The 15,436-nt window shown below is 37.3% G+C and overlaps 1 protein-coding gene across 1 annotated transcript in view; it reads left to right on the top strand.

Annotated features, from left to right (window-relative positions):
• The window catches only part of atrx (ATRX chromatin remodeler), a 121,044-nt gene that overhangs the window by 87,321 nt on the left and 18,287 nt on the right, over positions 1-15,436 (top strand). Inside the window, exon 20 of the mRNA XM_048605283.1 lies at positions 3,731-3,925. Coding sequence (XP_048461240.1) covers positions 3,731-3,925 — 195 coding nt within the window. The remainder of the gene's footprint in view (positions 1-3,730; positions 3,926-15,436) is intronic.

Genomic DNA, 15,436 nt, shown 5'->3' with positions numbered 1-15,436 from the left:
AGATGGCTGTGAAGCTATCCAAGGTACAAATGTTTTCATTTCTTTGAGTGGACAAGTTCTCCTCTTGAATTTTTATGAAAACATTTGATTACTGTTCCTTTCTGCTTAACATACAATGTGCCAAACATAGATGGATGGACGGAAGTAAATTTTTTTATCTTACCTTCGAGTTTACCTGTTCACAAAAGCCACAGATGCAGATTTGTTTTTGGTGATTAAAACACAAAAATCCTTGGTTGCCTTATCTGGCAAATTACACATAAATATTTAACAATTTTGAAGTTTAAAAAGAACAGTTCTGAGTATTTTCGCATCTTTTGTTCAACGTTTTGAAGCTTTCCTCCATTTCTGATACCCTGACTTTCTCCAAATATGGAAATGGTGACCATAAAGTGGTAGAATTTAACATTCAGTTTGAGAGCAAAGAACTTGGGTAAGAAACAACTGTGCTAAGTTTAACTGAGGATATTTATAAAGGAATGAAGGCCGAGCTAGGTAGAGTGGATTGGGAAAGGAGTTTAGAAACTAAGACAGTTGAGGTATAATGGCAGATGTTCAAAAACATTATTCATGGCTCACGGCCAAGACACACGTTCCAGTGAGGAAGAAGGAATCTAGGAAGGGGATAAGCCAACCATGGTTAGCCTGGGGATTAAGGATTGCATCAAATTAAAAGAAGAAAACTACTCAATGGGGAAAACATCAGTCATAAGCGAGGGGATTGGGGAAAGTTTTAGACAACAACAAAAGACGACCAGAAAAATATAGGGTGAGTGTAAACTTTGTGGGTAACTTGCAAATCATATCAAGATGGACAGCACAAGCTACTTAAAAATATAAAAAGGAAGAGAGAGTCCAGAGTGAGTATAGGCTCCTTAAAGAATGAGGCTGGGGAAATAATGGGGAACCAGGAAATGACAGAGGAGTTGAATAAATGCTTTGCAACAGTCTTCACAATACATGACACTAATATCATCCTAAATTACTAAATATTCAAGAGGCAAAAGGAGGAGAGGAACAAAATATGAAAACTACTAACGAAGTAACTACTGGAGCTAAGGGGTGCATCCTAGGATGTTAAACTAAGTAGCTGCAGAGATAATGAATGCATAGGTAGTAATGTTCCGAAATACATAGATTCGGGAAAAGTCCCAGAAAGTTGGGAAGCTGTCAAGGTCACACCTTTATCTGAAAAAGAAAGGAGACCAAGAACAGTTAGTAACCTACACATTTTAAATGTGTAACGTGATCAAGCTTGTCTTCATAAAATGGAAATTATACCTGACAAATTTACCAGAATTCTTTTGAGGTAACAACAGGCAGGATAGTTAAAGGGGAAGCGGTGGATGTAAATACTGTGAATTGTTTTGGGGCCCTTTATCTAAGCAAAGATATACTGACATTGGAGGCAGTCCAGAGAAGGTTCACTAAGTTGATACTAGGTATGGAGGGACTGTCTTATGAGGAGAGGTTGAGTAGTTTGCGGCCTGTACTTATTGGAATATAGAAGAAAAAAGGCGACTTTATTGAAACATACAAAATTCTTGGACGTGAAAGGGCAAGTGCAGAAATGTGGGAAGAGTGTAGGATCAGCGAGCCTAATCTCCGAGTAAGGGGTTGTACATTTAAGACAGAAATGAGGGGGAAATTCTTCTGAGATGGTGAATCTATCGGACTGTACCGCAGAGTGCTGTTGAGGCTGGTCATTAAGTGAGAGAGATTTTTAATCAGTGAAGAATTTGAGGGTTATGGGGGAAATGGCAGGAAAGTGGAGTTAAGGATCAACAGATCAGACATGATCTCATTGAATGGCACAGCAGACTTGAACTGAATGGCCTTCTTCTGCTCCAACGTCTTATGGTCTTGTGAAATGTTCCGAATTCATATATACAATATTTTATCATTGAAGCTTTCTCCACTTTTTTTTGAGGATGTAATACAGAATGCAGTTTTCGCTCTGTAAAAGTAATTTTTAATAAAAGGAATAAAGCATTGTAATTTCACTCAGCGATAGTAAGAACTGCAGATGCTGGAGGAACACAGCAGGCCAGCAGCATCAGAGGAGCAGAAAAGTTGATGTTTCAGGTCAGGAGCCTTTTCAGAAATGAATTTGCCCCATTTCTGAAGAAGGGTCCCAACCCGAAACATCAACTTTCCTGCTCCTCTGATGCTGCCTGGCCTGCTGTGTTCCTCCAGCTCCACACTGTGTTATCATAATTTCACTGTTGGGTTTGGTTGATAGTAGCTAATTTGGTCTGCTTTTTTATTGGATATGAGCGTTGCTGGCAAGACCAGCATTTGTTGTCCATTCTTAGTTCCCATTGGAAAAGTGGGCGGTGAGGCACTTGTTGTACTGCAGTCCAATTTTCTGACTCTAGTTCAATGTATTATGCATATGTTTAGGACTAGAATCTCCCGTCCTCCTTGCAATTCAAATTAATGTAATATTCAAAATATACATTTTTCAGCCCATGGACCATTTTATGTACTTTCATAATATTTTGATATTTGCAATAAAGGTTAATAAAGATCAATAAATGCAGAGAATATTCAGAATACGTCAGTTCAGTTTTCTAAAGATGTTTCTTTAAATACAGGCAGTTGCCAGGAATTTAGTTTTGCTGTTGATTTTTGGGTAATTCTCTTTGGATTATGAGCAAATGATAACGAGCAGAGTACTGAAGTATGTGAAGTGAAGAAGCTGAATTAATGCAAATACAGATCACTTTTAACTAAACTGTTTCAACGTCAACTAAACAAACATTTTCCTTGTTGAGACAGTCAAGTAACCTTTGAATGTTCTACACCTTCAGTGTTAGTCATTTAAGTACTCAATAAGCTAACGTAAACAGAAAAGTATTTGGTTATTCTTTGATTTGTAAAAATAGAATTCATCAATTTCAGTGGTTCTTGCATAGTTTGTGTTCCTTGAGGAAATATTACAAAATTACTTTGTTCTATGGTTGTCAACAGCTTTGTGGGAAAATAATTTACTGAAACATTAATGCAGTGTTTTTAAGTTTGATTCTTAATCCTTAACATCTTGCTGTTGTAGCTTTTGGTACCATGAGTAAGGAAATGTATTAGGAAATATGTTGTATAGTTGTTAAGTATCTCTGTCTCAGATTTAGTGCTGAAAGCAAAACTCTTTGTCAGAGACTTTTAAGAGTACAAGGTTTGGACAGTTCTGATCTGTCAGCCAGCTGTGATTTTTTTGAACTAGCTGCAACTGGCACAAAGGCAAGACATGACTCCATAGGTAAAAATACCACTGTAACCAATAGAGATCGGGTATCAGCAACTGCTCCAAAAAGAATTTGTGTATCCTTTGATGAATGTATAATGAAACAAATTCAAAGGTATTCGGCTGACTGGCATTTCTGTTTAACGCTTATTCAGTGGTGATTTTTGAAGTAATTTCAGCAAATTAAGCTTGATGCTTGCAGCTATAAATTGCCGTGCCAGTGATTAAAGCTGTTTGACAATTTGGCCTGCTGTTAAAGTAACATAATCACATCACTTTAGAAGTTAATTATCCAGTGGAAATCCTATGTAAATTCACAGAGAACAAACTGGTCTATTATTCACCAAGAGTGATCTGTGAATCTTAATTATTGGTCATTATGGTGGGTGATCTGACAGGATTGACAGGTGACATTGGCGAAAAGTGACATTGGCAGATGACGTGTAGTGAAGCACAAATTCTAACATATATTGTTTTAAAATACAGGGAACCATGGAGGAAAAGATTTATGATCGTCAAGTAACGAAGCAGTCACTATCATACCGTGTAGTTGACCAACAACAAATTGAGCGACACTTTACAATGAATGAATTAACTGAGCTCTACACTTTTGAGCCAGATCAGCTGGATGATCCAAATTCTGAGAAGAAGAAGAAGAGAGATACTCCTCTGCTGCCAAAGGTTTACCTCTTTCATAACCTTTATGCTTGTCGGGAATTTTTTTTTGGATTAATTGCATTTCGGTCAGCAATCACGCTGTCATTTAGACATAGAATTAGTGGTTTCTAATTTTACCACCGCTCCACCTTCCCATTCAATTTAATTTTTAAGACAGGTTGCTGTATAATTCCAGGAAATTTGAGCATTTTCTATTTGAAAGCAAGAAAGGAAAGAGAATTTGGAAGGGGAAGGGAGAAAGGAGAGAAGAAAGCTAAAGTAGAAAGGAACAGAAATAAGGAGGGATGAAGCAGTCAAAGGTTAGAAACTGGATGAATGATACAGTGGGACAAGTGATGAACTGGAGGAGAGAAGAAATTGAGAAGTGGTTAGAACAGAAGTGTAAAAATAAGAGGGATAAAGTAGAGAAGTTGGAGATTGGAGTAGCAATGGTGGAGAGAGAGAAAGATTGGCTTGGAGTTAGAGAGAATTAGACTAGTGTTTGGGGAATATAAAAAAAAATTATAGAAAGACCGAAATAGATGCACTGCAGTGTTAAATAAGGGTGTGAGGACACAAGTTTGCAGATAAAAAGTGGAAAGCATTAAATTTGAAAGCGAGTGAAATGTCAATGAAGTAAAGATGAGAGAGAATTAAGAACAGATGCTGAGATGGAAGCAAAGATGGGAGAAGGTGAGGCACCAGAAAATAATGGAGGTCATGGTTAGATCTGCAAAAAGGGATGAACAAGGGAGCATGGATGAGAGGGTTTATTATTTGCAGATGCTTTCTTTTTGGAGCTGGGCCACTTGCAGTGTTTCATAGCTGAAGGCTCATTTTTGATGGTATAAAAGTTGGGGGAAATAAAATTAATATACTGTCCTATTGTTGTCCTTTTCATATTTTGGTTGTGTTACTGTTGACTGCCATTAGAGGGTATTCATTATACAATATGTTACACCAGATGCGGCAATATTTGAGTGACAGGATATAGTTTCTATATAATTTCTGTACAACGTAGCAGAGCAACTGGTGGCTTAAGAACTGTAGATCCCCCTTAATTGAAACAAATTCAAATTGATCCAATAGACAGTAACATGGTGCTCGTCCTAATTAACCATCTCATGCAATGAGTTAAATTTAGGATTAGCGATCTTTTTAACTGATTAATTTGGATATTTGATTCTTTGCCATTGATAGTGAAACAAGTTTTATAATATAGCTCTCCAACTGAGTTGGAGCCTGTGAACTATTAATTTGAATGTGAAGCAAGATGATTGTACTCGTAATCTGCACATTGTTTTATGACAACTCTGCCTTCTAAGCTTACCAATTGTCACTATAAAATAACTTGGGGTTTTGGGGGGATGGTTAGGCAGCTGTAATTGGTACGAAGCAAGTGTGTGCACATGTGGGTGGTAAAGGCTCCATATGAGCATAAACCAACTTTTTTGGTAGCTTTGATAAAAGGAGATGCAGTATTTTGAGTCAAAGCCCTGTGACCTTGAACAAGAGGTTTTAAAAGATTGCATCCTCGGCAAGTTTCTTTACCTGAATTGGAGTTTTAAAAATAAATTTGAGATTAAATATTGTGTTGGAAAATGTAGCACTCCAGCTTTGATTTGAAATTTAATTTGAGTGCTTCAGTTTACGAAAAGTGTAAGAAAACTGCAAAGACTTATTTTCGTTGTGCTTCATATAACTTTGTGCTTCATTTGAATAGACCACCTACATTATATTTTAAGATGTCAAGGTGGGAATGTGCAGTCGATTTTTTTTTTTTCCTGCTCTGTTTGGCAACCTTAGAGGAAACTATTTAAATTGTTTTAAAAATCTGTATAACATGAAATGCGCAATTCATCGTTCCATTCACATGTAATGAAAATATTTTGATATTGGTCCCAAATAGATTTTACGTATTATGATTATACTGTTTTGCGGCATTTTGTATACCTGCATTGCAGTACTAATTTGACCTGCTAAGCACAGGATTTGTGATAATTTCATAAATAACTTATAGGCATTATTACTTTACTGAAGTACAGATCTAAAGAATAGAGTTTATTTTTAATTCTATTTTTTGACAATTCCTTTTTCTAGTATAATAAAATAAACATCTTAAACTAATAATTACTAACAGGGAAGGTTATTTCTAGTTAACTGCCACTCATTCCTCAAACAAGTCTTTGATCTTGTCATACAATCTTGCAAATTATTTAATTTGTTCCCATGTTTTACAACACATTTGATGCTCTTTTAAAGTGCTTGGTAAAGTATTTTTAACTTTTGGGATGTTTCTCAGCAAAGAAACATGGATCATTCTACAGTAAAATTACTTTAGTTCTATTTTTAATGCAGTACATCTATTATGATTTCGTGGAGACTTTGATTCGGTCACCTGTTTCAACATTTCATGTCTGTTCTCGGGCAGAAATTTTATCATCCCAGATCTACTCTATTAGAAATTCTTGTGAAGTTTATAGACCCCGTGGCACAAATTTTAAGTTGGAACATTTTGATGCCAGTGAAGGAGATCCTTTTATTTGCATATATTTCAACTCGAGAGACACTTAAATCTGACACCTTGTGTTATTGATTATAAGCTGTCTTTTTGGAAGTTGAGTAGAACGTGAAGAGCAAACAGTATTCTCACACCATTGAATAATGTATGGGCATAGTAAAGCTCAAATAAAAAGAGGTTTGGGAGCCCCTCAGAAGTGGTGGGCCTGACAGGATTTCACAGGACGTCTTGAAGGAAAAAATGCATTCTGCTGTAATATGTGAATTTCAACATGAAAGGCAACTGGGAACTTGTGTATAAATGGTACTTTTAGGTTTATTTTGTATAGCATCAGATTTTAATTTAAACCTGAGTATTATTGTTTTAAAGTTTTAGCACAAAATCAAGTTAAAAGAATTTATATTCAGTAAACTAACTTTATTTTTAATGGAACCTCCTTTATCTATGTTTGTTACTACCATGTCTTTGCAAGCGAAAGTCTGATACTAGCTGCTAACATTAAGAGCTAATCAAAATGTTAATTCTGGTTATATTGTCTGTCTCTTAATGTCAATGTTTTTGACATTGTTGTGCTGAATGCACAAAACGAAAATTTAGGATGTTTAAATCATCTGCCACTTTGCAATATCCATTCAAGTTTCTTCCTTTGTGCAATTGGCAAAGTTGTGAAATTACTTCTGTCACCTAAAAGTAGATATTTGTTTTAATTCCTGCATTGCAGTCATTAAAGATTGAAAGGGGCATGATGAAATTTTGTTCCATTAACTTGTTTCCACACTTTGTTTTATAATTGCATTAAAAGATGTGAAAGATGGAAGCTTTATTCTTCAGTAAAGGGTTGATTTAGCTTAACTGGTTTTTACTATGCTGAATTACAGAGAATACAGTTGACCTTCCAAAGAGATTATTGTCTGACCGTAGTTTGTGGTATTTGCTCCAGCACTTATAAAAAAGCAATTTACATTTTAGACATCGTTTCAAATTTCCCAACTCAAAAAGATGAGATTTACTCGCAATATAACACTTAAACAGATGTTCCATATTCTTTTAGCCAGCACTTGACACAAGATCCTGTGGCTCCGTTTTAACCTCATTTAACATTTGTTTTGACAGTGCTGTAAGTTGTCTCAGAATCGCTGAGCGGATCATTCAGTAGCCTTTCCCTTAGTGGTTTGAGGATTGTGCAGTAGATTTGTCTTTGAGGTTCAATGATCTGTGGAATAACTGACAAATTCTCATTTGAAAACATTGTCAGTACAGGTGGAAGCTTTGAGAATTTTACCCAAAATTCAAAACATTAAATTGGTGGCCTTGTCTTGAATAGATAAATAATTGTTGTCTTCTCAGAATGCACGTGAGAACTTCTGGTGACTTCATGTTCATTTAAGTTCTCAACATGAAAAATTATCCATCCAAACAGTAAATTTCTCAGCAAGCATCCCCTTTGCTACTAAACCTGGTGCAACTTCGGTGATTTATCCTGTTAATGAATGTTTTGAAAAGTAGGCAAATCACATTTGTATGTGCTTCATTTAATTTTGTGTTGGAAACAAAAAAAATGTAGGGAAAAATTTTGGTCGAAAAGATAAATAAACTTTAATATACTTTTTTTGTTTTACTGATTTTTTTTTTTCCTTAGAAATTGGCAGGTATAATATTTAAAGTTCACGATTAGGAGTTCTCCATTAGTCAAAACGGAATGCTCCTTCCTGAGCATCAAAATTTCTTGTTAGGTCAGTGATTGGTTGGTGTATTTATGCTGATCTCTTAAGCTACTGGATCAATGAAGAGCACTTCGAAGGTTAAGAGAAGGCCACTTAAGCCATTACAGTTCTCCTGTTTCGATTAGAGTAGGAAAATGCCAATGACATCTGTCAAGTAAAAATGTGGATGGCAAGAAATTTCCTTAACCCTGACAATGTTTCTCTTTAAATGATGCCAATAATTGCGAGTTTTGTTTCCTGAGAGGTAATCTGCATCTCAGAAGCAATGTAATACTCAAAACAGCATGAGGAAATTCTCTAGGGGCTTTGCTTCCCTAATTACAAAGAGATGTTTCCTTTTACACTCATCTCTTGGTACTTGCAATGTCTTAGTCTTAGATTATGAAATGTAACATACGTTTTAAGACTTGACCCCAGACAATTTACTTAGATATAATATAACAGTGGAGGTAAACTTCTAGAGCTTGCGTTAAATATCTACTATTAATAAATAATTAGGTTTTAAATAATGTTTAACTGATTCATGGGGGTAATTGATTTGTAGACAAATATTCTAATATTGGGGAAACTCCCAATTGTGCACCTTTACGGATATATTTTTCTACCACAGCATTTTTGAAGAAATTTATGAATGCTATTCAATATCAACTCTGGAGTTTCTGTGCTCCCTTGTAAAGAACACTACGTTTAACACCCTCTTCCTCTCTTCCTCTCTTCCAACACCTCTCCCCTCTTCCCCATCCACCTCTCACTGTCAAGAGGACAGTTTACTGCCACCTTCTCAACAGCAGTTAGGGCTGAAAAATAAATGCCCTAGCCATCAAAGCCCGCATCCATAAATATGGAAAATAATATAATTTTCAATAGGAATAGTGGGATTAAGAGGCTTTTATTTTCTTTTTAACAACAGCATTTAAATCTAAATCTCAAATCTTCCCATATGGAGAGAGGCATCCAACTCAACTTAAAGTGCTGATTCACATCAGGATTCTAAGAGAGTCTCAACATGCGCAAGATCGTGACACATAGGTGGGAAGTTTGTTGCTAGTTTTACCCTAAGTGGATTGCTCAGTAAGTCTGACAAGAATGTGATCACTTGGCAAGAGCCCAAACAAAAAAATTGTTTGTGCTTTACTTACAAGAATTTATTTGGAGCCCTTCATAACAGTTGTAAAACCAATGCAACTTGAGTGAATCAGCTAGTATCAAAGCATTCTACCCACCAGACAATGTGTCCAACCTCCCAGACAGATCTTGAGAGATGTGTCTTCAGATCATGATGAGAGGAGCGGGTTTGGCTGCACTGGAATTATACTTTTTATTTCTTTATTCGTTCACGGGATGAGGGCTAACACTGGCTAGACAGCATTTATTGCCCATTCCTAATTGTCCAGAGGCAGTTAAGAAGGAACCACATTGCTGTGGGTCTGGAGTCACATGTGGGTCAGACCAGGTAAAGATGGCAGTTTCCTTCCCTAAAGAACATTAGTGAACTAGATGGGTTTTCCCCGACAATCATAGAGTTCATAGAATCCCTACAAGTCCACACCGACCCTCATAGCATCCCACCCAGACCCATCCCCCTATAACCCACTCATGGGCAATTTAGCATGGCCAGTCCTGCTAGCCTGCACATCTTTGGACTGTGGGAGGAAACCAGAGCACCTGGAGGAAACCCACACAGACACGGGGGATGTGCAAACTCCACACGGACAGTCACCCAAGGGTGGAATCGAACCCAGGACCCTGGCGCTGTGAGGCATCACTGCTAACCACTAAGCCAACATGCCATCATCAACAATGGATTCACGGTCATCATTATCTGGAATTAAGAATCTGTTTATTGAATTCAAATTCCACCATCTGCTGTGGCAGGATTCGAACCCGGGTCCCCAGCACATTATCTGGGTCTCTAGATTAACAGTCCAGCAATAATACCACTAGGCCATCACCTCTCCCAAAACTATAGACACAATTGCATCCCTACTGGAACAAGTATCGGAAGGTGTAAAGGTCGCAGTCTAAGTGCTAACTGGGCAAATTAAGTCACAGTCAGCATCAGATGTTGCTTCTTTAATAGTGAGTGGAAGTTCTAGGCCTATATATCTAGTTTTGAAATTGACAGGGCTTGAAGAATTCCCTCAAATTGTCAGGCTTAGTTTCATTGAGATGTGGTGGATTCAGGTAGTAAAGAAAATGTAATATGCAGACAAGACTCATTTAAAATATCATTCACCCCAAAATGTGTAGTTTTGTCTTTACAGATAGGGGAACTGGTCAATGAGGTAAAATCCAGTCATGGTCAAAAAATCTGCAAATGTAGCAAATTGCTTAAAGATAATATTTCGAACTAAAAGTTTTCATGATTGACAGATATGTACAAAACTGAAAAGTGGCAGAAGGCAGAAAATCTCAATTAATGATCTTGATAGCATCTACCTGGCAATCTAAATCATTCATGTGGCATGTTTCAAATTTTACTTTTAAAGAAAATGTCTGCATTCTATTCCCCTTCCACAAAGGGAAATCTGCAGCTTTTTAAGTATACAGCCAGTCAATCTTTATTATTTTCAGTTTCTTTGAACCATTGTTGTATATTTGTAGCCTCTTACTGCTTTCAAAAATCCATGTCTTTGGTCCAAAAGTAGCTAATGTTGAATGCCAAAGTTTTGTTTGCAAAAGTAAGGATCATAAGCACCTGAATTAATTGGTACTGAAGCCAGTTTTACTGATTTTTGTGTCATGGGCCACATACTGTAGATTGAACTCAGTTGAACAGGATACCACAATTACAAACAATCTTTTTGCTGTTTGACATTTGCCTGAAGAAGGAAGAAATCAATAGCAATGGATTAGGGGTTGTTCAGGTTGATAATGGCCCAGTTTGACAGCATTGAGGCATTTGAGGAAATGGTTGCGAGGTAGAGATGGGTATTAATTGTCTTGTATTGCAAACCTTATCCTGTGACTGTGGTTCACATCGCTGAGTGTCGACAAGTTGGTGGATGAACAGATCAAGATGAGATCCTAAAAGTAACAATGTCGTGGGAAAAAAAAGGTGGTGTTATTAAATTCTGCCTAATGAGTAAAGATAATCCACCAAGGTTGCAGAATGTGATTCATCACTAGGTGGGAATGCTTTGCTACTAAATCGGGTTGAAGCAAAACTTGGATTCAAATAGGGTGTTTCTGGGGAGAAGACCCAGCTGTAGGCGAATAACATTGATGAACCTCCAGGGAAAATGGTATTGGTGTTGAAACAGATGGAAACAACAACAGTTTTATTACATCACAAGCTGTTCTTCAAATGATTTTAGCCTTTTGCTTCCACTTCTCTACTGAGAGTTCATGAAGGACACTCTAACGTTAGTGATTCCAAAGTTTGTCTATTTAGCCTCTGTCTCTGCCGCCTTCTAAAAGTTTCATTGGAAGTAATCTTCTAAAATTAATGTTTCTCTGTAGCTCCTTGTTTTGTAGGACTCCAATGTAATTCTCGTGGCTGAAAAAAACAAAGTTTCTTTAGACCTTTTCATGTACCTCAATCCTTGGATGCCAGACATCGAACTCATGACTTCCTGTGACTGTCCATGTCTGTGGCTTCCATATCTGTTGCTAGAATAAATGATGACAACAGTACTAGCATTATCTTGTGTGGAGAGCAAGAAGAAACTGCATTAATATCACACCTTTCATTATCTCTGGTCATCCCCAAGATTCTTCTTCACCAATTTAAGTATTATAAAAGTATATCCACTGTTATAATGGAGGGAAAATATCCCAAGTTGCTGCAGAGGCAAATAGAAAAATCAATGCAGGGCAAAAGAAGGAAAGGGGTAGGGCTCAAAGCTTGCTACAAGGAAGATTTCAAACTTGGCTTTAACAGAGGAGAGAGAGAGGGATCAAGGGAATTCCATCGCGTGATGTCTAAACAGCTGAAAGCACACTTGCCAATCCTGTAGGAGTGTTCTGGATTATTCAAGAATTAAAGATTAATCTACATGCTGCTGTGGGTAATCTAGGAGAAAGATCATAGTGGCATTTAAAATGGATTTTGTCTCATTTTCTTCAAACTCTTGTGTGTTGGGAGTTCCAATGAGATGAACTGAGGTAGGAGTGAGGGGGGGCAAAGCACAGACATTACTAGGATGAAAAGAATAATGGGTAGGAAGCTTACCTTGGAATTGATCTGGAAACAGCTTGCAAAGTCTAGTTCAGTTTAACATTGAGGCTTGCAGTTAATGAAGAAGGTTAGCTTACAAATGTATGTTTGCAAACTTAGTTTGAGAAAGGTTTGTTCCGACTGTTTTGACTATATAGTACAGCATTTTGTTTGCCTTTTAAGTCATGTTGAAAATTCAGTCTATTAATCAAGATCGCTTTTCTGATTCATCCTTAACTATTTTAAGATATTTATGGAATCCTTATGTGGTCCCTTTTGTTTTCCCTGTATGCAGCGATTTATACTTGTTAGTATTAAATTTCTCCCCAGCTATTAGTCCGTGTTGTTTAATCCAACTTTTCTTTTTAGTTTGCAAAGTGCTTCCTCAATCATCTGCCTGCCTTAGTTTGGTGTTTTGTGAATTTGACCAATTCCTTTTAGGTTCCTGATAACAATTGATAGATGTAAATTAGAAGTTGTCCAGTCTCAAATTTGATTGCTGATGCACATCACCCAAAACTTAGTCCCTTCTTTACCTTTTGTAATGAGTAACTTGCTTTCTATCCTTAAGTTGATTTCTGAAGTCCCTGACAAATCTCATTTCTTAAAGAGTAGCAGCAAAAGAAAATAAGCTAAAGTTTAGCTAATACGATTGAAATGAATAAGAAAACACTTTTGAAATATCAAATGTTTTTAAAAAAACAAAGTAAGCAGCTCCTTTAGACTGTCTTGAGTTGTGCCATATGCTGAGAATTTAAATCGGTGTCTTGTGTTTGGGAACTTTATTGTACTAGTGGTTGTCAGCCTTCCGTGGGAGATCATTGGCCAGGTTTTGTAACAGGTGATGACTTCTTGAATTATGATTGAACCTGCACTATCTGGAAGTGTGATAGGATCCAAATGTATCGTTGTTAAATCACAGTGAGGGAGACTGGGAAGAATGATCTACAGTCAGCTTGCAATGAAACAGAATGGGAAGAGTAGTCCGATGTGGGAGAAGTTGGTTCTGAGTTGGAGTGGCATTGGCACCAGTACTAGGGAAAGTTTCTGATCTGTACCATTGGGGTAGTCTACTCCCAAAAAATACTGGGATTGGTGTTCTTGAAAACCATGTAACTAGGGACGTTAGAGTGGGTTTTTTTTAACAAAAAGTGAAAGCAGAGCCAAATTTGGAACACAGTGGTGAGTCAGATTGGGGAAAATGCAACAAAGGAAGAAATTAATTTGTGAAATGGTTAACAGACAATGAGAGGAAGGAACAAAAATGCAGTTCTAAAAGTGAATCAGAAGATTGCAGGGTTGCAAAAATAATAAAAGGACAACTCAAAGCATGGTATTGGAAGCAAAACAGATGAACTAGTAGTATAAATTGAGAATAATGATCTAGTGGCCATTGCTGAAACGTAGCTGCAGGTTGACTTAGATTAAACGGTATATGACTTTTAGAAAGTATAGGAAACTGAAAAAGTGGAGGATTGACTCTGTAAATTAAAAATGATATTCTCTTAATAGAGAAGGACAACCTAATCAGAAAACTAGGATGTAGAAGCAATCCAGGTAGTGTTTAGAAACAAGAGGCCACTTGTGGATGTTATGTATAGACTGCTTAATGGTAACCACATGGTAGGACAGAATATCAAGGAAGAAATAATAGGAGCTTGTCGAAAAGATACAGCAATTATCATCAGGAGTTCTAACCTGCATATAGACTATAAGACATAGAAAAGTAAAATTAAGCCATTCAGCCCATCAAGTCTGCTCCAGCATTTGATCATGGTTGATGTTTCTCAATACCTTTCCCCTGCCTTCTCACCGTAACTCTTGATCGATTCAATCAGATGGGAAAAATCAGACTGGAAAAAAGTAGACTAGAGGAGGAATTTGTTTAATGTTTTTGGGACAATTTCTTAGACTGGCATATTGTGGCACCAGCTAGTGAGCAGACTGAACTAGATCTGGTTTTGACCAATGCAGTTGGATTAATTACTGACCTCCTAGTGAAAGCCCCTGTAAGTAGCAATAACCAGACTATGATTCAGCAGGTCTGGCAGCATCTGTGAAGGAAAAAAACAGAGTTAACGTTTCGGGTCTGGTGACCCTTGCTCAGAACCCCTGGACCCGAAACATTAACTCTGTTTTTTCCTTCACAGATGCTGCCAGACCTGCTGAGCATCTCCAGCAATTTTGTTTTTGTTCCTGATTTACAGTATCCGCAGTTCTTTTGGTTTTTAACATACTATGATTCATAGAGTTATGGGAAGAAGGCAGGAGAACGGTGTTGAGAAACATCAACCGTGATCGAATGGTGGAGCAGACTTGGGCTGAATGGCTTAATTTTGCTTCTATGTCCTATGATCTACGTGCAGGTTAGAACCCCTGATGATAATTGCTATATCCTTTCGACAAGCTCCTGTTATTTCTTCCTTGATATCCTGCCCTACCATGTGGTTACAGTTAGGCAGTCTATACAGTCTGCCCACAAGTGACCTTGCTTTATTGTTCCTGAACACTACCTGGACTGCTTCTACATCCTAATTTTCTGATTAGGTTGTCCTTCTCTTATGATAATATCATTTTTAATTTAGATTCAATCCTCCACTTTTTCATAGTTTTCTATACTTTCTAAAAGTCCTATACCCTTTAGCATTCAGGCCCCAATCTAAGTCAACCTCCAGCCACATTTCAGCTGTGGCCACTAGATCATACTTAATTTTCCTCAATTTATACTGCTAGTCCATCTGTTTTGCTTCCAATACTATGCTTTGAGTTGTCCTTTTATGTTTGCAAACTGCAATTTTGCATACAGTTTAAAGGAGACAAATGTGGGTCCAAGACTGTTGTTTTGAATTTACACACAGGTAATTACAAAAGTGTGAATGTGGAGCTAGTGAAAGTAAACTGACAATGTTGAGGGGTAGGTCAGTAGAGATACAGTGGCAATAATTTTAAGGGACATTCGAGAAAGCTCAGAATAATTGCATTCCAACAAATAAAAAAATTCTAAGGGGTAGTAGGAACTGCAGATGCTGGAGAATCCGAGACAACAAGGTGCAGGGCTGGATGAACACAGCAGGCCAAGCAGCATCATAGGAGCAGAGAGGCTGACGTTTCGGGCCTCGACCCTTCATCAG

The sequence above is a fragment of the Rhincodon typus genome, chromosome 14 (assembly GCF_021869965.1).
Source record: "Rhincodon typus isolate 14 chromosome 14, sRhiTyp1.1, whole genome shotgun sequence".
In the NCBI taxonomy this organism is placed as follows: Eukaryota; Metazoa; Chordata; class Chondrichthyes; order Orectolobiformes; family Rhincodontidae; genus Rhincodon; species Rhincodon typus.
Note: the sequence above shows the minus strand (reverse complement) of the source record. Positions and strands in the feature narration are given on the sequence as shown.